We start from the raw sequence: 22,650 nt of genomic DNA, 5'->3' as shown, positions 1-22,650 counted from the left end.
CACTGTTTTTCATTTTGAATGTTAAACTGCCAATTAAATGTCAGTTAGCAAGAGAAATGTCTCAGCTACATTTCTCTCTTGCCTACCACTTTTTTCCTAACTTCTTGCTGTGTTTGGTAATTGTTTAGGGGCCAGTACTGTTCTCCATTAGCTAATTTCACCTGCTGCATTTATTATTATTCAGCATACATAGTGTGTTAGCAGCTAGAGGCTAACCAGTTCAGGGCCCCTTTGTGCTGGGCACAGTCCACAAAACCATAGTTATTGACAGTTCTCTTCAGTCAATTGCAACCTAATCTGTATTATGTAGACTTTGACAGCACAACACTTACATACTGCGCAATGTGCGTACTTAATAAAAAATGCCTTTGTCTGCTTTCTGTTATCTTTCTCAGAGATCAAAAATAGCAGTCTATGAGAAAATGTGGTCGTATATGAAGTCAGCAGAGCCATCTGTATTTACCAAAACAACAGCTGACGGGGTCGCTAGAGTGCGGAAGTCAAAGGGAAAGTTTGCCTTCCTCCTTGAATCGACCATGAACGAGTATATCGAGCAGCGAAAGCCATGTGACACAATGAAAGTTGGTGGGAACCTGGATTCCAAAGGCTATGGTGTAGCAACTCCAAAAGGCTCAGCATTAAGGTGGGTGGAATAATATAACAATATATATGTTGTTATAGTATTCCACCTACCCTGATGTATTGTGTTGTCATTTTCTTTCTTGTGGATTTTGAGGTAACTTTAAAGTTTAAAATCTTCAATATTCCATGGAGTAAAATAAGACGGTAAATTATGGTTTCATTTACTTAATGCATCCATTTTTTAATGTTCTCTCTGTGTTGTCCTTTCTGATTGTTTGTTGCTGTTTTAATTTTACAGTTCAATGGCTTTTTCAATTTAAATGGTAAAAGCCAAGTTAAACTGCCATATGTGACGAATGTTAATTGCATGGTGTGGTGTTCTTGTTCCTTTTTTTCCTCAAAGCCAATTTCCCCATCCCGCACACTTCAGTTCTGAGCAAATGTTATCCTCCATGCCACCTTCCAATATTTAACCCTGTATTTGCTGTAGAAACATTTTTATGGCTCCACGTTCTGTGAAATTTAGCCAATTTGTCCTCTTGTGCTCCTTTTTTTATACGTTACGATTTCTTAAGCGTTTGTGCATTTTCTTACGAGTTATGTTTTATCGTTTCAAGAAATGCTGTTAACCTGGCAGTATTAAAACTGAATGAGCAAGGCCTCTTGGACAAATTGAAAAACAAATGGTGGTACGACAAAGGAGAGTGCGGCAGCGGGGGAGGTGACTCCAAGGTCAGCCTCAATGTCACCACAATCGGGTACCTTAGTGAAGAGTAATCGGCAAGGCTGTTATTTGACTTATCAAGGCAAAAAAAGAACACAGATTAGAACCATCTGAATAATCACGAAAAAAGCCGCTTGCTCGCGCAGTAGCTTTTTAAATGAGACACGGTCTTATTTTCGTCATGTACAGTTTAATCAAACTCGGGATCCTTATTTAACTAACAGATAGAGCAGGGGTAGGCAACCTATGGCACGGGTGCTGAAGGCGGCACATGAGCTGATTTTCAGTGGCACTCACACGGCCCAGGTCCTGGCCACCGGTCCGGGGGCTCTGCATTTTAATTTAATTTTAAATGAAGCTTCTTAGATATTTTAAAAACCTTATTTACTTTACATACAATAATAGTTTATTTATGTATATTATAGACTTATAGAAAGAGACCTTCTAAAAATGTTAAAATGTATTATTGGCACGCGAAACCTTAAATTAGAGTGAATAAATGAAGGCTCGGCACACCACTTCTGAAAGGTTGCCGACCCCTGAGATAGAGGCTCCAGTAGTGTTGGCCCTGCCAGGGGTGCATTAAGTTAGGAAGTGTTCATCTGAGCTCAGATCACGCATTAACACTTTGAGCACAAGGTGTTCATAGTTCAGTGATTTGAGGCTATTTGTTGTATTTTTAAGAGACCCTTTTATAAGGGCAAAACAGCGAACAGCAAAAGTCTTGAAGTCTGTAGGATCAATTCTCCTTAGCCCTTTTTTGCTGGCTTAAGATGGGCATAGCAGTCTAGTACCAGCATACACAGCTGGCCTCTCCAGTGGCCAGTGGGAGCTGGACTGGATTCCAGAGGAGAGATACATCTTACCTTAGGTTACCCGTAGCTCAGAAAAGTAAGTAAGAAAGAAAAGTAAGTTTGGTTGTAAAACCAATTGCTAACGAGGCTCAGTAGATGAGGGTAAAGCACTTATTACAGCAGCAAGATTGTGTTTAACACTAAGGACTGATTCTCCTGTGACACCCTTCTGGCAGGAAACATTTTACAAGTACTTGGAAATTGCAGTACCTGTGACTAGAAATAGGAGATGCATTGCCTGCACAGGATAGCAGTCTCTGCTTGCACAACTGAAGTGTGTGGTGGTCTGGAAAGGATTCATTTCCAAATGTAAATGTAGCTTTTAAAAAAGCAATTTCAATGGCACGTAACCTAGACTAGAACGTAATCTTTAATACTACAGAGACTGTCACGTTGTAAATATCTTAGATAGAAGGGAATAAAATTGTATTTGCTGCACTAGTTAAACAGATATTGGGTCCAAATGCCATCAAGTGGAGCCAGGACTTCACTCATTATTTTAACAGTGTGGATTTTAGCAGAGAACTAAAAGTTACTTTGAACAACTCATCTTTTGCAAAAGCTAATCAGTTAGTGTCCATATTATTGACCACTTCCTCACAAAACTAAGTGATTAACAATTATGTTTGCATTAGGGCTGTCAAGCGATTAAAAAATTAATCATGATTAATCGCACTGTTAAACAATAATAGAATACCATTAATTTAAATATTTTGGATGATTTCTACATTTTCAAATATATTGATTTCAATTACAATACAGAATACAAAGTGTACAGTGCTCACTTTATATTTATTTTTATTACAAATATTTGCCCTATAAAAAACCAAAAGAAATCATATTTTTCAATTCACCTAATACAAGTACTATAGTGAAATCTCTTTATCATGAAAGTTGAACTTATGAATGTCGAATTATGTACAAAAATACTGCATTCAAAAATAAAACAATGTAAAACTTTAGAGCCTAAAAGTCCACTCAGTACTACTTCTTGTTTGTCTTAGCGATTGGCTGAACAAGTTTGTTTACATTTGCAGGAGATAATGCTGCCCGCTTCTTGTTTACAATGTCATCTGAAATTGAGAACAGGCATTCTCATGGCACTGTTCTAGCCAGCATTGCAAGATATTTACATGCCAGATGCGCTAAAGATTCACATGTCCTTTCATGCTTCAACCACCATTCCAGGTCAGGGAACATGCGTCCATGCTGATGACGGGTTCTGCTCGATAACAATCCAAAACAGTGCGGACCGACACACGTTCATTTTCATTATCTGAGTCATATGCCACCAGCAGAAGGTTGATTTTTCTTTTTTGGTGGCTCGGGTTCTGTAGTTTCCACTTCGGAGTGTTGATCTTTTAAGACTTCTGAAAGCATGCTCCACACCTCATCCCTCTCAGATTTTGGAAGGCACTTCCGATTCTTAAACCTTGGATTGAATACTGTAGCTATCTTTAGAAATCTCACATTGGTACCTTCTTTGCATTTTGTCAAATCTGCAGTGAAAGTGTTCTTAAAATGAACAACATGTGCTGGGTCGTCATCTGAGACTGCTATAACATGAGATATGGCAGAATGCGGGTAAAACAGAGAAGGGGCCATACAATTCTCCCCCAAGGACTTCAGTCACAAATTTAATTAACGCATTATTTTTTTTAACAAGCATCATCAGCATGGAAGCATATCCTTTGGAATGGTGGCCGAAGCATGAAGGGGCAAACGAATATTTAGCATATCTGGCACATAAATACCTTGCAATGCTGGCTACAAAAGTGCCATGCAAATGGCAATTCTCACTTTCTGGTGACATTGTAAATAAGAAGAGGGCAGCATTATCTCCTGTAAATGTAAACAAACTTGTTTGTCTTAGCCATTAGCTGAACAAGAAGTAGGACTGAGTGGACTTGTAGGTTCTAAAGTTTTACATTGTTTTCTTTTTGAGTGCAGTTATGTAACAAAAAAAATCTACATTTGTAAGTTGCACTTTCACAACAAAGAGATTGCACTACAGTACTTGTATGAGGTGAACTGAAAAATACTATTTTTTTTGTTAATCATTTTTACAGTGCAAATATTTTTAATAAAATAATATACACTTTGATTTTAATTACAATACAGAATACAATATGTATGAAAATGTAGAAAAGCATCCAAAATATTTAATACATTTCAATTGGTATTCTATTGTTTAAGAGTGTAATTAAAACTGCGATTAATTACGATTAATTTTTTTAAGCGCGATTAATTTTTGTGAGTTAATCACAAGAGTTAACTGCGATTAATTGACAGCCCTAGTTTGCATTTACCTGTGTAATTTGCATAGGGAAGCTGGACTGGGCTAGGTATTATCATTACCATGACATTGCTGATCATACGGAGTGCAGGAATTGCCAACAAAATTCATTCAAAATGTCTTTTTGTTCTGAAAAGTATTCAGATTGGAACTATAACATGCAATCTCTCAAATAAAATGCTTTTGTATTGGTCCAAAATACTGCAGTATTTTTAGTAAGCTGCAGAGTTTTGGACAATTATTGCAAATTACTATTGTGTTTTATTAATAAAAGTTGATTACATCTGGCTAGTTAGTGAATTAATCTGTTACTTCAGTCATCTGGGATATTAGCAAAAGCAGTTGTGTAATAAAAGGAAAGAAAAGACTGAAATTCAGATTAATTTAATCACTCCAGTTCTTCAGTACTCATCACCAGCCTGGAAAAGAGTATGGATTTTAATAGGCTTCTTAGTTCTCATTCTTGTCCCTCAAGCAACCTTTTATATAACATTAGGAGTGCAAGTATATTAAATGTTCATTTTCCTCCCAGCATCCAACACTGTATTGTCTGCCTCTACCCCATGAAAGAGATTTCTTTGTACAATGCAGCTTCACCAGTTGCCTGAACTACAAACCGCCAACTAATATTTAAAGTTCTGAGAAATCTAAAACAGGTTTTTTTTTTTTACAAAGGTAATAAATAGTAAGGGCAAGGTCATCTTTCTATTTTTGTATTTGCTCAGGCATCATTTAAAGGAAATAATGCTCTCTGTTAACAAATACTCAAGCCTTTGTTAGTAAATGCTAGAAAAGCAGTTCAGTTATTCCATGATAAAGGAAAAGAAAATGGAAATGAGGAGAACCTTTGATTTGTCCTTTTTAACCATGAATCACAAATCTCTCTCCTATTTATTTGTTGTTTATTGTAATGTTTGGGGTTAAGGGCTGGATGGTTATTTCAGCTATAAACCTCAATCATCAGGGATTTGTCACTCAGCAGCGTAAGTCCCCTGGGAATAGAATGTGGGCCAAGCCAGTTCTCAGGCCAGATGTATACTTTCTCCTTGGAGAGGTGGAGGGAGAAAGAACCTCAAAGCAGATTAAGCTAGGGTTTTTAAATTATTACTTCTAGAGTTGTCAAAAAAAGATTTTTTATTTTAAAAGTGTTCATTTCCAATGGTGATATTTTGCAGGCACTTAATACCACTGGCTGGTGTGTTTTGGCATTAAAATATAAATAATATATGCCCAACTGTGCAGAAGGTAGCACAGTTTTTACAGTGTGGATTTTAGCAAAGAACTTTAAGTTACTTTGGACAACTCATCTTTTGCAAAAGCTAATCAGTTAGTGTCCATATTACTGTAATCATTACTGTAACTTAAATTTAACTGTAATGCTTTTGAGGGATTCTGTTGACATCACACACCCTTAAAGCAAAGCTCAAGTTGTCTCCTGAACCCCAAAAGAGAACCACAGCCCTGCATATGTACATATTGCAGGTACCAATACATCATTTTGTATTATATATGGTTAAAGACAAATCTTTACCTGCATTTTCTCCCATTTCTCTCTCTAAAGTCTATAATCCCCTTCCCTGCCCCAGGCTGACAGATTGAATTTTGCAAGTATCTACATTATTTTAATGCCAGGTTCTTATTATGACATCAAATAAGTATGTAAAACAATGTCCCTCTCAAAACATAGCCCATCTTTTATGTATTGATCAGAAACTCGCAAGGTAGTCAAAGATTGAAGAGCCTGTACATTAAGAACAGAGTTGAAGTATTTCCTAGACGTCAACTAGCACAATAACGGTAGCAATGAACTTCTCTTAACATTGTGTCAGCTACAAAGGAGCTAATGTAATGTCAGTGGAGGTGTCCAATGTAATGACACTGCTCGGTGTTGGCATGGTATCGGTGCTGAATAGGGGAGCCATTATGATGCTAATGCAAGTGTTAAAAATATTTACATGCTGTTTTTTTCTTTTGATTGATTGGTATGAAACTCAAACACAGGAGGCTGAAATTCATTCCTGGTGTAACTCTACACAATCCAGTGGAGTTACACCAGGAATGAACTTGGCCCACTATGTTGTTCATTGATTACTGCTTGGCTTTAGCATGGATTTCACACTGTATACGGTAAGGGCTGCAGTGAAGTCTTGTGATCTAATTTAAGACGGATTACAACCCTTTTATTCCTAACATTGCACTGTTTGTGCAGCACACTGAGATCTTCAAATGAAATACAATATTGAACAGCAGCGTATTATTATTGTAATTGACTTTTCCTATTCCAATAGTGCAACTCAGAGAGCTGGATACGAGGATGTACATTTTAATTAAAGGTGAGCCCAACCCAAGTTCAAATCCAGATTTGGATCCAGACTTCTTCAAAATCTTAGAGTGTTCTGATCCACGATTTTACTTCAGCCCAAGATAGGACTAGAGAGCCAGACTGAAACTTGGATTTGGATCCAAACATTCACAAAGGTTGAAGCAGTTTGGATCCAGATTTTTGGTTCAGGCTCATCTCTAGTTTTAATGCATAAAATATGAACATTGGTTTGTTTGTTTTTTTAATGTCAAGAGGAGACGTTAAACAGCCTTTTCAAAACTGTTTTGTTTTTCCTTTAAAGGAGGAAATATTTGGGGAAAGATAGAAGCTATCGCAACAAGGAACAGATGCAAGGTGTATCATGGAATGAGATATGCATGTGTCATTGACTTATGGTGCAATATGATGGAGCTTACTCACTCATGACAGCTTTTTCTACTAGCTAAGCTAATGGAACAGCTCTATTAGCTTACCGGGTAGAGGCCCAAGTTTTGGGGAATAGGTGTCCTGAGTTTGTAATCAGATACTTCCTGCTGGTATTTTAGTGTGTGTGTGTGTGTGTGTGTGTACTGTATATAGGCTTGAATCATTACAGATTGATGGTGCCGTGGTCTTAGACTGAGCTCCTCTGACTCCCTGATATTCTGTTTGTGCTCAAGATATGGGGTGAGTATGTGACTCATTTGCTTGTGTCTGTGCGCGCTGTTGCCCATTGTTGGACTACAAAGAACCTAATCACCTAGAAAAATTGGTTCCGTAGATGCTTGTCTTCCTCCCCTTAGTTTGTCAAGTGCACTTTAAGGTCAGATGGCTCTGAGTTTTAATCATGCCTCCTCTTGATACTGTATGTTCATTGCCATCGGACAATTACATTCTGAGACTAAAGGAACCCCAGTGACCAATAAATCCTATGATTTTACAAGGATTTTAAGTCTCACAACTGAAAAAAAAAACATTTCAAATTGACTTGTCATGGAGATTTTCCTTCTATTAGATTCCACTAAACAAATTGGTATTATAAGGTTTATCATTGTTACATCCAAAAATAGATGTTCCCTTTATATTTTAAAACTGAAAAGATTGAATTTCTATTGTGAAATAATTATAGAGAGCCAGATTCTAGCTAGTATAAATCTCCATACCACCACTGAAGTCAGTTAACACCAGCTACAATAATTAACATCAGCTAAAGATCTGGTCCACAAAGTCTTGGAAGCTGCCAGTATTTCACTGGGAAAGGTACTTATCAAATTCCAGCAGAGACTATTTATTCCATGAGACTAAAGGGAGGTCTTGGCATATCCATCTGTGATTTCTGTACGATAGTGTGCATATGCTTATTTAAACACCGCTGACATGCATATCATAATTCATTCGCTTATCTTTCTTAAATGCAAAACAATTAATTGCACCCATAGAGATTCTTGGCAAAATTGTACAGTATATTGTATCCAGATACTCTTATCTGAGTGAGTTGACTTCTTAATTGTTTGAATCTGTAGTAGTACTTAGAAAAGCATATGCCAGGAAATTTGTTACTGAATATTGTCAGTTTTAGGCCCAGTTATTTTATTATACAAGCGTGTCCCCTCAAACCTGAGCGATTACTGAGCAGGGATTTAACCAGAAATATGCAAGACATTATATAAATAAAGATAGCAGGATGAATGGATAAGTTTAATTAATTAGTTGTATGAGAAGAATTTTCTGTTAAGATATATTTCTGTAATTCTGGGGTTGATACATTTCTGGTCTTCCCTTACCTTGATGGTAGCATTTAATGACGGCTAACTTAAAAGTAAATTGTTTGTGTGTGTTTAGTCTTGAAGTGGATTCCATATATAGAGTCCTTGCTAATTATTTGACTGAATTTCTTTATCAACAATAGTTTTTTTCAAAAAAGATAGCCTAAAAAAAGACATTGAAGTAACACAAGATGCCCCGGTATTTAATTTCCCAGCCTTTTTGTTAATCATAAAATTTAATTTGTAGGGTTATAGCCATAGATGCTGGAATTAGGGGTGCTGCCACACCACCTGGCTTGAAGTGGTTTCCATTATATACAGGGTTTACGGTTTAGTTCAATGGCTCCCAGCACCTCCACTATAAAAATTGTTCCAGCGCACCTGAGCTAAATTCTGTCCTTGGATCCATGCAGCACATATTGTCTTCAGTGAGACATATTCATGCACATCTGAGAGCAGAAGTTGGCCTTAAGCAGAATGAATTTGTTCCCCCTGTTTCTCTGTATCAGTTTGCTTGTGTAAGTTTACAGCATACCATTTTATTCATTTTTAATACGGATGTATTTTTAGAAGAAATCCGTTATGAATCATTTTAGATGTGATTTGCTATCTTCAGAACCCCATTGGAAAACTTCTTATGCTTTGCAGAAGACTCACTTTTCAAATATTATCTTAAAAAAAAAAACATGCAACACAACTCATTCATGCAATTTGCATGAAAATAGTGTTCACCAACATGCAGTGACTTGCTCATCCAGTGGACGCTCTAAGCATGGGCTATGGGTTGGAAAGGAAGTAAAATGACAGAACAGAGCCAATCATAACAGCACTGTGCTAATTCACGCTCATGACTAGGCGAGCAATTGAAAAATATTGCAGTTTGCACATTAGTAAGCAGAATAACATTTTAAAAGGAAGGCATCAAACATTGACTTTGTTCATTTATTTGACAAAGACTCTTCACACCATACTATTAAATAATGCTGTAGCATATTTTGTAACCATAATTAAGTCTTTTGTAATATGAGACTTCGTTACAGCATTCCTCCACTTATATTATCACAGAGGACCGAGAGCCTGCTTTAGTTTGTGTGAGATTTATAAAATGCAGCCTGGCGAGGTTCTATTATATAAGGATCATAATTTAGGAAATCAGTGAGAGAGTTTCTAAAAAATGTGTTACACAGATTGGAAAACAGCTATTGGGCTTAGGGAGTAGATGGGGAAAAAAGACACTCCCTTCGGAAACAGTACGTCTACACTGGAATAAAAGACCGGCAGCACAGCCACGGCTGTCCTGAGTCAGCTGACAGGGCTATACATTGCACTGTAGATGTTTGGGCTGAAGCCTAGCTCTGGGAGCCTCCCCCTCATAGGGTCTCAGAGCTCAGGCTCCAGCCCAAGTCCGAACGTCTACGCAGCAATTCTACAGCCCCACAGCCCGAGCCCTGCAAGCCCAAGTCAGCTGAGCCGGGCCAGACGCATGTATTTAATTGCTGTGTAGACGTACCCAAGTCTGCCACCCTTACGGAGTAGTAGATTAGAGTGTAAACCTCTCTACTCAATGGTAAATGGGGCAGAATATTGTCAGTAAGCAGGACCCAATGTCCTGTCATTAAGGCTAAGAGAAAGCTGAAAAAAGTTTGTGAACATCTTTTCACCAATTCATTCTGACAACAGTTTGTGGATCTTTGTATTTATCTTCCATGAATATTTGTAAGAGTTCAATTTTCCTCAAAAAATGTTTGAAGAAAGTGAAAGTCTGGTGAATATTTGCGTAAATGTATTTACACAAAAGTTTATTCCAGAAAGGCTCACATAACCACCTTGGAATCTCTTTGGATTTCTCTACCCCTGGTTATAAGAGTTTCAATCTTCCCACCAGGGAACACAAAAAAACGCCTTGTGACCTTCAGTGACTAATCACACACCACAACTAATAAATAGCAAGTATTTCACAAGCAACCTATATCTGGTCACACAGGGCCAGACTTTCAGAATGACTCAGGAGCCAAAATTGGGGCCAGATTTCCAAAACAACGCGGCACCCATGAACCTCCACCAAGAACAATGGGTGTAGCAGAGTGATGAGCACTTTGGAAAATCTGATCTCACTGGTGGGTCATGAGCCCCTCTGAAAATTATGGCCATGAAGGTTTTGTCTAACAGTTTTGATAATAACAAAATATTAGCAAAAATCAAAGCCCATCCAGGGATAATTATTGACATAGAAAAATAAAAGGGACTAAATGTTTTGAAGAAGTGATTCACTCTGAATCATTCACCCAGCAATATCTGTCAAAGGGCCAAGCTGAGACAAACCTTCTTGGGATGGGATGGGAAGGAGGAATAAGACTGAAGGAAGGCTACTAGAATTCACAATTTCTAAAGGGATTTCATTAAAGGACAATGAAATCCAAGCAACTGAATCCATGTCCTTAGTTGTACAGAATACCTTATTGGGTTTTTTTGGTGGTGAAGGATGGGGGAGACAAAGCTTTGATATTTTTATCTAACACAGCTAGTTTCATTTAAAAGGAAAGAGAAAAAAACTCGGGAAAAAATGCATTTTTTAAAGAAACCTCTCTTGTTTTGTGCTTCAAAGCAACCCTAAGGTTTCAGCAATAGAAGTTCATATTGCAGGCAGATGCCTACATTCATTCAGGTAGGTTCTCGGTGATGTGTCTCTGTCCCTGTCTACTGCTGTAATAAAGTTTTGGGGAAGCTATGGCTTTATATAGCCAACCAAGCTGTCCCAGAATGACCTGAGCAAGCCTTCAAAGGAGGCAGCAGCAAACTGAAGCTTGTAGATGATCCAGAAAGCAGGAGCCTCCAGTGAAGCCTTTACAAGAGAAAAAAATCTGAAGGTGGCAAGGAATATGTATATAAAAGCAAGAGAGAGAGAGAGAGAATGAGGATGCTGGCTAACGTACAAGGTAAGTGAAGGCCCTTGCACATGTCCATTCACAGCTACATCAATGTAGGTTAGAAAAGGTCAAGGAACAGTGGTGTGGTAATCCCCATAGACAGCAATCATGTTGCTGTGTAAGGTGTCCTAGGAAAGGATTGTAGTATCAAGCTTCCAGCCTTCCTTGTACTGCTTCTCCACAGCATTCCTGGGGTGAGATTTGGGAAATTTCACTAAACCCCAAATCTCTCTTTCAGTTGTTCTTGCCACATCGGTCTCTCAGTCTCAGGCATTGTTACAAATGAACTAAAATGACTTGTAACAGCTTTCATTTCCTAATCCAATATGCATGCATTATTGCATTAGCACTTTGCACTTATATTAAATTATGATCCTGCTAGTGTAGTTTAATGTGTTTGAGCTACATTAATGAAACATAAATAAACTTTCATAGAGCCTGATGCCGGCATCAGACACAGACTGCAAACTTCCATAAGAGAAGAGAGAGAGAAGCCTGCAGCATCAGATGGTCACACATCTGGCTCTATGGAAAAGTATGTGTGCATGTTTGTATATATAATACATATGGTATGTACACATACAACCCAATATATACAGATACATCTACACACACACACACATCCCCCAAGCTGAGACAAACCTTGTTGGGATGGGAAGGAGGCATATGGCTGGGCTATTGAAAATTGTATGACAAAAGAAAACATATTCCAGATGGCACAAGCTCATGACCTAGTAGTATCCAACCCATTCTTTACACAAAGAGATGAACATCTTATTACTTACAAGAATGGAAGGACTAGACGCCAAATTGATTACTTGCTTGTTTCTCAGCAGAAAATAAAAGCTATAAAAGACTGCAAGGCAATTGCAGGAGAGAGTCTTACTAATCAATATAGACCACCTAAATATTTCTCTTAGAACAAAGGTACAGCGAAAAATCAAAGATAAGATGACAAAAAACTACAAGGTAAAGCTAAGGAGGACATTACCTCATCTTCTCCATAACTGACTCCTTAGACACCACACGCAGAAGGAGGGGATAAATGTGGGTGTTTTATGGCCACAAATATATTGGAGAGTGCAAAACAAGTTTGTGGGTATTCAACAAGAAACTTGGAGTGAAGAAGTACAAGGCATGATAAAAGAAAAATGTTTAAACTCTGGCAAAGGAGTAGGAGCAAATGAGATCTGGAAGAATACACAGATGTAAAGAAATTGACGAGGAATGTAGCTACAAAAGCAAAAGTGAAGACTTGGAACAAAAGAAGGAGAGAGGGGAAAGTGTATAGACTGGCAAAGGAAAGGAACAGAAATACCAAAAATATAAAGGAAGTGAGGTTCGTCCAAGATTAAACTAATACGGTGTTGTCTGATGATAGTAGCATAAAGAATCAATGGAAAAAGGTATTTTGAACAGTTTTTAAATGAAGAAAATCCAAGACAGCAATGCGACTTCAAATTGATGAATTTTAGTGTAGTGGAGCTGATCACACCAGATGACATGGCAAATACTATCAAATAAATAACTAATAAGGCCCTACGTCCAGACAAAATCCCTGCTGAAGCATGGAAAACATTTGTAAAGAAGGTACCCATCTGCTGACATCCCTGTTCAGTTCAATCATGAGATGGGAAAAGATCTCAAACACAGAGAGGAAAAGTATCTTGGTGCCGATATACAAGGGGAAAAGTGATGCTGACAACTGCACAAATTATAGAGGTATAAAGCTGATAAGTCATACAAAAGAAACTGTGGGAGAGAGTCATCAATAAGAGACTAAGAAGTGAAGCAGATATTAGTGCAAATCGATATGGCTTTCCGCCAGGAAGGTTGACAATAGATGCTGTTTCTGCATTGAGACAGCTAGGGAAAAACTAGAGAGAAAAGGAAAAATATTCATTTGGTGTTCATTGATCTGGAAAAGGCTGAGTTCCAAGAGACGTCATCTGGTGGTCTATGGGTGGAAGAATGAGTGGAATGTTCAAGTCGTGTATATAGGGGCAATGTCAATAGTCCGATCTTTTAGTAGTGAAACAAGTAAAGGTGGGAGTACATCAGGGATCAGCACTGAGCCCTTTCTTGTCTATCCTTGTCTTGAAGACCCTCACAGGGAACATACAGAAGGAGGCACCTTGGTGCATGCTGTTTGCAGGTAATATTCTATGCAGTGAGAAGAAAGTCTAAAAGAGGATCTTGATAAATGGAGAGATGTGTTGGAGAGACATGGGCTCAAAATAAGCAGAGGAATTATCCTTGAAACTAGATAGGCAGACAGTAGTGAAAATGCAAAGTTTCAAATATCTGTGTTCCAGAATCTGGGAAATGGAGGATGAATTAGAGCTAGGATGATAAACACCTGGTTCAAACGGAGATAAGTGGTGTAGTGTCTGACAGGAAGATACCAGTAAAATTAAAAGGGAAAGTCTATAAAGTGGTCCGTCCAGGTTTAACGTATGGCTCTAAATGTTGGGCACCAAAGAAGAAACATGAGTAAATGGTATATTCCACCAAAATGAAAATGTTGAGAGAGATGAGTGGTGAATCAGGAAAGACCATCTGAGGAATGTATATGTTAGAGATATGCTCGAAATAATACCCATAAGTGCAGGCTCAGATGGTTTGGCCATGTAAAGTGCGGTCCTGACAACTATGTGAGTAAAAGAGTCCAACGGTCCTGACAACTATGTGAGTAAAAGACTCCAACAGATCAAGATTAAAGGAAAAGGACAGAGAGGCCAACCCAAGAAGTGGTGGGATGTCATAAAGGAAGCATGTTAGCATAAGGTGCGATAGAAGATATGTCACTGAACAGAGCACTTTGGAAGAAGAAGATTCCTACAGTGGACCCTTTTTGATGGAATTTACACAAGGAAGTAGAAAAAAATATAGATAGATCTATACACACCTCCATAGAGCCAGATGTGTTGCCATCTTATACTGTCGTGTGTGTGTGTGTGTAGAATGTATACACAAAGACATATTAGACCAAATCCACATTACACTAAACAGAGCATTATTTACAGCCTGATTTTAAAAATTAAATCCAGCTGCAGCCGTGAGTAAACCTACTGACAACATAACAGAGATGCACTTACATGCCTCATGACAACAAAACAAAAAATCTTTTGTACTACCAAGGAGAACACTAATTACAGAAAAAAATATTAATGAAATTTGTGACAGGATTCCTTTTGTTGTGAAGCCCAAGCCTGCAGCTTTTAACTACACAAAAATAATGAAGGAAACTTACCCCTGATTGCGAGTTTGGATACATTACAAAAGGCCCTACCAAAACCGCCCATGACTGCCTACTGCAAAGCTACTAATTTTCAGACACTCGTCGTAAGAGCAGAATTAAAACCTCGTATAGGAGTGCACTGTTGTCATGGAAAGAGATGCAGCTTTTGTCAACATCTGCCTCCAACTTCCATATTCACCAGCGGCACTACAGGCAAACATGACAGAACAAAACAACATCTGCATCCACCTTCTGCATTCACTAGATCTGTTACAGGCAAAAATGACAGCGTAAAGTGATTGCCAATATGCACACTCACAAATAATGGTTTAGTTCATCACGTCAACATGCAGAAGGTAAGGAATAGTAGGTGGGAAAAACATACAGTGACCTCCATAAAAGATTGAGAAATTACCAGTAACCTATCGTTAACAGAAAAATTGATCAGCCAGGGGCCAGGCACAACAGCATCAGCAGCTTCAGTGCATCAGATAAGAAAATATTCCTCACTGAATAAGTGTCAAGGCCTGAATAACACGTGTAAAGAGAATTTCTAGATATACTGTTTGAAAACAGTGTCTACTGAAGGATTTAACACTGAGGCTCCTTCATTCTAGCCTTTTCAATCTGAAATCTTGAACGCTGTAGACATGTAATTGATTATTAAACTAGGTTAGAAATAAAAGTGGACCCAAGATTGGAAATAGTAACAAAGTTGTAACAGAGCACCAATTCTTGAAAGGAATTCCTTATGATTTTGAAATGAAAATTAAATATGCTTGTTTATAACTGATGATAACAAGGACTAGCTGATAATAAGTGACCATATTATTTTGTATTGGGGAGGCATCTGGATTCCCCAGTCATGGACTAGAACCTCTATTGTGCTATATAAATACAGGACAAAAAGCCAGTGCTTGCTTATATATTGAGAATGTGTCAGTTTCCATCATGTTGTATTCTGCACGTACAAATCAATATGAATCCTATGCCAGAGGAAGGATAGGATATGGTCTGCATATATTAGCCGTGTATGATTGTTATCCTTTACAGGGCTCATTAGAAACTCAGCATTCATTGTTGCAGGTGCCTAGAGTCACTACAGTGTCTTCCTATATAGAGAGCAAGAAATACTTTGGTACTGCTGTCACTGCAAGGTGGCACATGTTGAGTTTTTACTATCACCTACTGGGTGATAATAGAGGTAGGCCATGATGTATAACCCATTTACTATATGTGGCTATATACTTATTATGTATTTATGCAGCAATCTTAGATAGACTGATACGTTATGATGGGCTGTATCTTGCAATAGAATGTGAAAGTTCTGCTCTAGGAAAGGCTAGAAGAGTTGGATAATACATTCACCCTTAAAGGTTTGTATGTAGTCATAAGTTATTTCAGCTACAAGATCTGACAGAGAGTCTATTTAATAGTTATAGACCGGATTGGGATTTACAGGCTGGGAGGGGCTTAAAGTGCCTTATTTCATTTAGACTGGTCTTTAACCTCCAGTAATGCCCTCCAGAGAATAATGTTGATTTTGGTCTCTCTTACAGAAATATTTCTATCTTTGTGTTCGAAAAAGACATCAAGATGGTAGTTCAGTTAGATTGATATGGTGTCCCGTCAAGCTAAACAGAGCATTCAGTCTTGATTAATACAAACGCTCCTACATTTCCTTGGCTGCCATGCACCCAGGATTTTAGGGGCATTGTTTTGATGGGTCAGGAAAAGCAAATTACAGTGTGCAGATTGAGGGTATGTCTACACAATAGAGAAAACCCCCTGGCTGGCCTGTGCCAGCCTACTCGGGCTCATGGGGCTCGGCTGGTGGGACTGTTTCATTGCTGTGTAGACTTCCGGACTCAGACCCTCCTACCCAGAGGGTCCCAGAGCTCGGGCTCCAGCCCCAGCCTAGAAGTCTACACAGCAATGAAACAGTCCCACTGCAGCCTGAGCCACGAGCCCAAGTCGCCTGGCACGGGTGAGCCGTGGGTTTTTCTTTGCTGTGTAGACATACCTTGGAAGGCCTGGCTACAGTTAACATCTACTTCTCTTTTTAACTTTACAACAGAGCAGGAAATGTTGTAAATTTGACAAACTGCAGATCTTTGTTTGTTAGAAGTGGGACGTTAAATCTCTTGTCCACAGAGTAGTGGATTAGTTTGGGGACTTTGCCCTTCCCCCAAAGATATTTAGGGCCTAGTGGACCTTTGCACTAGAGTAAAGTGTATTAGAAAAACACTAGTTTGCTTCCCATCCTAACCCACTTCCCTCCTTTATTTTAGCAAGAAGAGATGGATCTAGAAAACCGCCAGTTTGAGCATTCATTTAAGGTCTAAACTCCTTGATACCGCAATTTTCTGTTGGTTGGGCTGTGTTGATGTTACCGGTTTTGGTGGCGCTAAAGGAAACAAGCATGGCTTTGGGTCATAAAGAACACAGGAGAGAGAAATCCATGTCTGACAAAGTGAAAGTGCAAAAGTGCTCTAAACATTTTTTATATCCTAATTTTAAGGCATATTGAGAGCAGTATATGGCCCTTGAGTGTACTGTCTATTGCTTGATAATGTACTGCCTTCAGATTACTTTTGGCAATGAGGATGTTTCTTTATGAGTCTTGTTGGTTTTCTTTTGGTGAAAATTTTGTTTGACCTACAGTGGCCAGAGTCACCAGTAGTCTCCAGCTGTTTTATGTTACTCTGATGACACAGATCACTCAAATCTGGTTTAACCAGCTAATTAAACCGGAGTAACAGCTGCTTTATATTATAGTGAAGTGCAAAGCAGCCAGAGTCCATCAGTGAATCTGGCTCAGAATATTTGCCTAGCCCATGGATTTGTCCTATAGCCATATAGGTATATACGCCACTGCTAACAACTCTTTTGTAAATGCCACATTTCTGGTGATGCAACTATGTGTTTCCATAGGACTCTGATCATATACTTGATTGGCATGTAATGTTATACTGTAGGAAAGCTGGAATGTACCAGTGAATATTTAGCATTTCACATTATGGAGATTATTGAAATAAGTATGTGATGGAGTTATGTCCTGTGTGTCAGAGTTGTTTGCAAAGAAACATGCTAGTGTTGGAGAGAGGCACCTATGTTTGGGGCAGGCTTCAATCTGCTTTATGAGATAGATTTGCAAGCCAATTCATGAGATCGATCACTGAGACCGCTCCCTTTCTCAATGTCTGAGAGAAGGCATAATTTCCAGCCATGCCAGCCAGAACACAGACGGGCAAGTACTGCAGTTCTGTGGCAGACCAGTTGAAAAACAAGAAATATCTCTATGCACTGGATCCAGCTAGAGGGCTGCATTTATAATATGAGCGCTGCTATGTGTAAGGCAACAGATCAAGGAGATTGGAATATCATTTTAGATCTTGATATGTTCTCTTCTCAGACCTTCTCAGGCCAATCTGTTTAGCAATTGAGCACACAGGTTCCCAAACACTGAGATGGTGGCATCCTTCCCCTGAACCACAGAGGGGAAACAAAACTTTTCCATGCTGTTTGGTGCATCGGGAGAGAAGATACATTGGTTCTCCTCTCAACAACTGAGCCAATGTTTTAATTATAAGAATTTTATTTGATGTCGTATCTGTTCCTCTCACATTTTCTCCTTCTCCAGTTCTTCAAAGCCACATATCACTGCTCCTCAGCCTCTCTTCATGACACACTTTCATTTTTATTTACCTTTCTCTTCCCACAAAAGTCACCCATCCTCAGTCTGACTTTTCCAGTAAGTAGTCAGCCATTTGGCCGATTCAGCAAGATAAGTAGGAGGCGTAACATCCTCATCACACAGAGAGGTGGTGGGTGGAGCTAGCTCCTAAAAAATTATGTCAATCATATCACGTTCACTTTGACAGCCACTCCTTCACAAATCTGGGCTGACAAGGGAGCCATGCATTTCTGCAATACTCAGTCATACCCCAACATTTGAAGAAGTGATCTATACTCTCCAATAATTCCTCTTTCTCTCTGTTACTATTCTCTGCCTCTCGCAGTGCGAATGATTGCAGAAAGGAAGTTTTCAAGGCCACAACAGGAGATTTGTGTGAAGCATCATTGGTTGCTGTTGTTATTTTTGTCTTGCCTGAAGTTTTTTGGGGTTTAAGAGATATTTGGACTGTAGCGCTTGTGGGTAGTGGCAGAACTGTTCTGACAAAGTGCAGTGCTATATCTGTCTCTAAACTGGCATCAGCAAATGATAATACACCCCTTGATTATGAACAGAAGAAATTGTTTGGTTCACAGTGTGCAAGCCCCAATCAGTAAAAGCTACTGAATCAGCACTCATTTAGTCCAGTTTTGAAGTGGTTTGTCATCAGTCATTTGTCCATCTAGCTATATGTTACCACTGTTACATATATATATATAGCCATCTAGCTATATGTACCGCTGTTCTCAGTGGTACCAGATGACAGAACAAGGAGTAACGGTCTCAAGTTGCAGTGGGAGAGGTTTAGGTTGAATGTTAGGAAAAAAAATTTCACTAGGAGGGTGGTAAAGCATTGGAATGGGTTACCTAGGGCGGTGGTGGAATCTCCTTTCTTAGAGGTTTTTAAGGTCAGGCTTGACGAAGCCCTGGCTGGGATGATTTAGTTGGGGATTGGTCCTGCTTTGAGCAGGGGGTTGGACTAGATGACCTCCTGAGGTCCCTTCCAACCCTGATATTCTATGATACACCATTCTTGCGCTGTTCAGATGCCAAGAAATGGAAATAATTAGTGCTGTAGTGACTCTTAATTGTTAAGTCATTTCTTTTCAATTCCCTTTTCCAAACCATTGCTCAGAATTAATTTACAGTATTTCATTTAGTTTGGAGGGTAACAATATGCTATCTGCATTGTACATTTGCTATCCCGAACAATGAAAAAAATTTGGTGTAACATTTATATTGCATCCATTAGAGTAAGGAAGAGGGCATGAATTACCCAAAGCTACAGCAGTTGTCAGTGAAATTTTTATTTGCTATGCAAGCAAGAAACATTGTTACTGTATTGCTTATAATTAACATAGTGTAGCACAAATGCCACAGTAACATCAATTACTTTCAGTTGACAAAATTTGAAAATCCCACCCTATAATCTTTATGGTGTGCCTAAATGACTTGTGCTCTTAAGTCACTTAGGGCTAGATTCACAAAGGGGCTTAGTCACTGCTGACATTCATAAAACCACCGCTCAGCTGCCGCCTAGCCCTGTGGGTGCCTAAATACCCATAGGCACCTCAGTTTTTGCCAGTCGGCATACACAAAGCTACCTAAGTCCTGATGCCACTTGGAGCCCTCGCTCACACCTAAGCCCTGGCAGGATTCTCAAAACAAGGCAGTTCCCCCACCTCTCTTCCCTGTCTGGCCCAATCTGGTAGTTGTGCTGAGACTGAACACACCTAAACCACACAAAAGACAGCCAGGGGTGAGCAGGTTGGGAATCTGGGAGCTTGGCCGGCAGTGGTGTGTGATGTGAGAGATACAGGTTTGAAACCCCACTCAGCCTGACTTGGACCAGCTCTCCTACCTCCCAGGGGAATGCCTGAGCCACCTGGCTACTGGATATTCTGGGGTGGGCGTCTCTCCTGTTGAAGCTGTTTGCTTTGTATAAATAAATTATTGGAGCAGGGACTTCCGGGTGAGTGCCTTAAACACTGTGCTAGAGAGCCACTCTCACTGTTCCAGGCCCAATGATTATGTAATTATTTATACAAAGTGGAACACCTCCACCAAGAGAGATTCTTCGCCCTACGCTACCCAATAACCTAGTGGCGAGGGCACTCACCTGGAAGGGGGAAGACCTGTGTTCAAGTCTCTGCTCCACATCAGCCAGTGGAGGGATCTGAGAACAGATCTCACACATCCCAGGCGAGTGCCCTAACCACTGGGCTATTGGCTAGAATCAGGGGTCTTGCTCTTCTGCTTTTTTCATAAGAACGGGCTGAATTGCCTTCAGCACCTAACTCCAGGAGACGGTTCAGGGCTAAGAATCCTGAGTGGAGATACGCGCCTCTCTCTGAAATATCAGTCAAGAACCTAGCACCCAGATCAATGAGCGTTAGGCACCTAAGTCCCTTTAAGGATCTGAGTCCCCTCCCCTCTGCATTTCATCACTGGCTAGCTTAGGACGTCCTCTTTTTGAAGCTAATCCTTTGGCACAATCAGAAGTGCCAACCATAATGGTCACCTCTGTCCGTTCCAGTCAACATTTCTGGTGACAGCACAAACATGCATTACTGCCCAGAGTTTTAAAAAATCCTCATCCAACCTCATCATGCGAAAGGGCCAGCAGCACGTGTGGCAGCTGCTCCAAAACACAGCAATAAAAAGCAGCACATGTGGCTGCTGAAGACCTGGTCCCACCTCAGGGTGGCTGACCATTCCTATGGAGCGTTAGCAGCAAACTTGGCTGGGCCATGTCACAAAAAGAGGAGTGAAATATCACCACCTTCCTCCAAATAAAAGACAATTCCATGCAACGCTGACCCTTGCAGTTCCTTCAACTCTAGCTGTATCCAGAGATTGAACTGCTTCACAGCAGAGGAGCAAAGAGCCGTAACAACTGAAGTCTTGTAGAACGCAGATAAAGAAGCCCCCCTCTAAGGGGCAGAAGGATACTTACAATGATTTACGAGAACTACCAGGCATATTATTGTTATATACCTATACATGTGAATAGAAGACCCTCATGATCTATGTCAGGGGTAGGCAACCTATGGCACGTGTGCCAAAGGCAGCACGTGAGCTGATTTTCAGTGGCACTCACATTGCCCGGGTCCTGGACACTGGTCCAGGGGGCTCTGCATTTTAATTTAATTTTAAATGAAGCTTCTTAAACATTTTAAAACCCTTATTTACTTTACATACAACAATAGTTTAGTTCTATATGATAGACTTATAGCAAGAGACCTTCTAAAAACGTTAAAATGTATTACTGGCACGCGAAACCTTAAATTAGAGTGAGTAAATGAAGACTCGGCACACCACTTCTGAAAGATTGCTGACCCCTGATCTATGTACAAGGAACAGCTGAATAGACTAGGTCTTCACATAACAGTACTGTAACCAGAATGCTTAGTGGAAAATGCAAATTCTTTGATGAGCTCTGTGAACGGGACATTTTAAAAAAAATATTAATAGCACTTCTTCCAGGAACTGACCTAAGACTCTCCAAGATGCTGTCAGGATTCAGTCAGTTAAGTACACAACACTGAATCCCCATTAACTAAAAAAAAAAAAAAAAAGGAATCGCTAGTTCTTGTGATTTTATTGGGAGTCTTAAAGCCCCAGCTTCTGGAGTCCTGTTACTACCTGAAAATCTCAGCTTTATTTTTGTGGTTGCAGATGAAAGCTTGAAAATAAACCCTAAAACATTCAAACAGCAGAAGGCAAATGAGAAGGACTCCCAATTTACAAAGAACAAAAACCAAAACCCTTATGGTTTGGAAGCCAATAATATGATTGTGGTGGGGCTGACTCATGTTTTTTGAATGTTTGGGGTTAACATGTCTGGAATTGTCTGGTTTCCAGGCCAGCTTTTCTTTTTGTGATTCACCTGACACACAATTAACAATTTCTTTGGACAATTAATATTTTTCCCTTTCCTTCTGGAATCATCCTGGCCGCATCAGGATAATCATAAAGGAACAGATTCTGTTACGTAAGAAAACTGTGAGAAGGGAGTAATAGGAAGCTGTAATTTAGCTAATCTGGAAAGAAGCAAGTGCCTGCTGAAAAAAGGAGTCCCTCCAAAAGGTTTTAAGTTTCACAGAGATGATGGACATAAGAGTGAGTTGACAGTGTTGTTTCTTCTTATGTTAAATGTTAAACATATTAATGGCACAGATGGAAAATATGCAGATAACAATGAGATAGGAAAGCTCCAACAGAAAGCAGAGGGAAGCCTTGATATGGGGTAGCTGTGCCTTACAAAGGACAAGCCTTTGCA

The 22,650-nt window shown here is 39.5% G+C and overlaps 1 protein-coding gene across 11 annotated transcripts in view; it reads left to right on the top strand.

The window, feature by feature from the left end:
* Positions 1-22,650, top strand: part of GRIA3 (glutamate ionotropic receptor AMPA type subunit 3) — a 211,544-nt gene that overhangs the window by 175,370 nt on the left and 13,524 nt on the right. For 4 of the 11 annotated variants that reach the window (XR_010590292.1, XR_010590288.1, XM_065556647.1 and 1 more), the window contains 2 exons: positions 396-643; positions 1,200-1,314. Coding sequence is in view for 5 of the 11 variants with exons in the window: in XM_065556647.1 (XP_065412719.1) it covers positions 396-643; positions 1,200-1,314 (363 nt within the window). In the remaining 6 variants the exon portion in view is untranslated. Of the gene's footprint in view, positions 1-395; positions 644-1,199; positions 1,315-6,744; positions 7,054-7,080; positions 7,446-22,650 lie in introns of those variants that run through there. The other 7 variants (XR_010590291.1, XM_042851083.2, XM_005307416.5 and 4 more) reach the window with 4 other exon arrangements.

This window comes from Chrysemys picta, chromosome 9, assembly GCF_011386835.1.
Source record: "Chrysemys picta bellii isolate R12L10 chromosome 9, ASM1138683v2, whole genome shotgun sequence".
In the NCBI taxonomy this organism is placed as follows: Eukaryota; Metazoa; Chordata; order Testudines; family Emydidae; genus Chrysemys; species Chrysemys picta.
The sequence above is the reverse complement of the archived record's forward strand: the minus strand, read 5'-3'. Positions and strand labels throughout refer to the sequence as shown.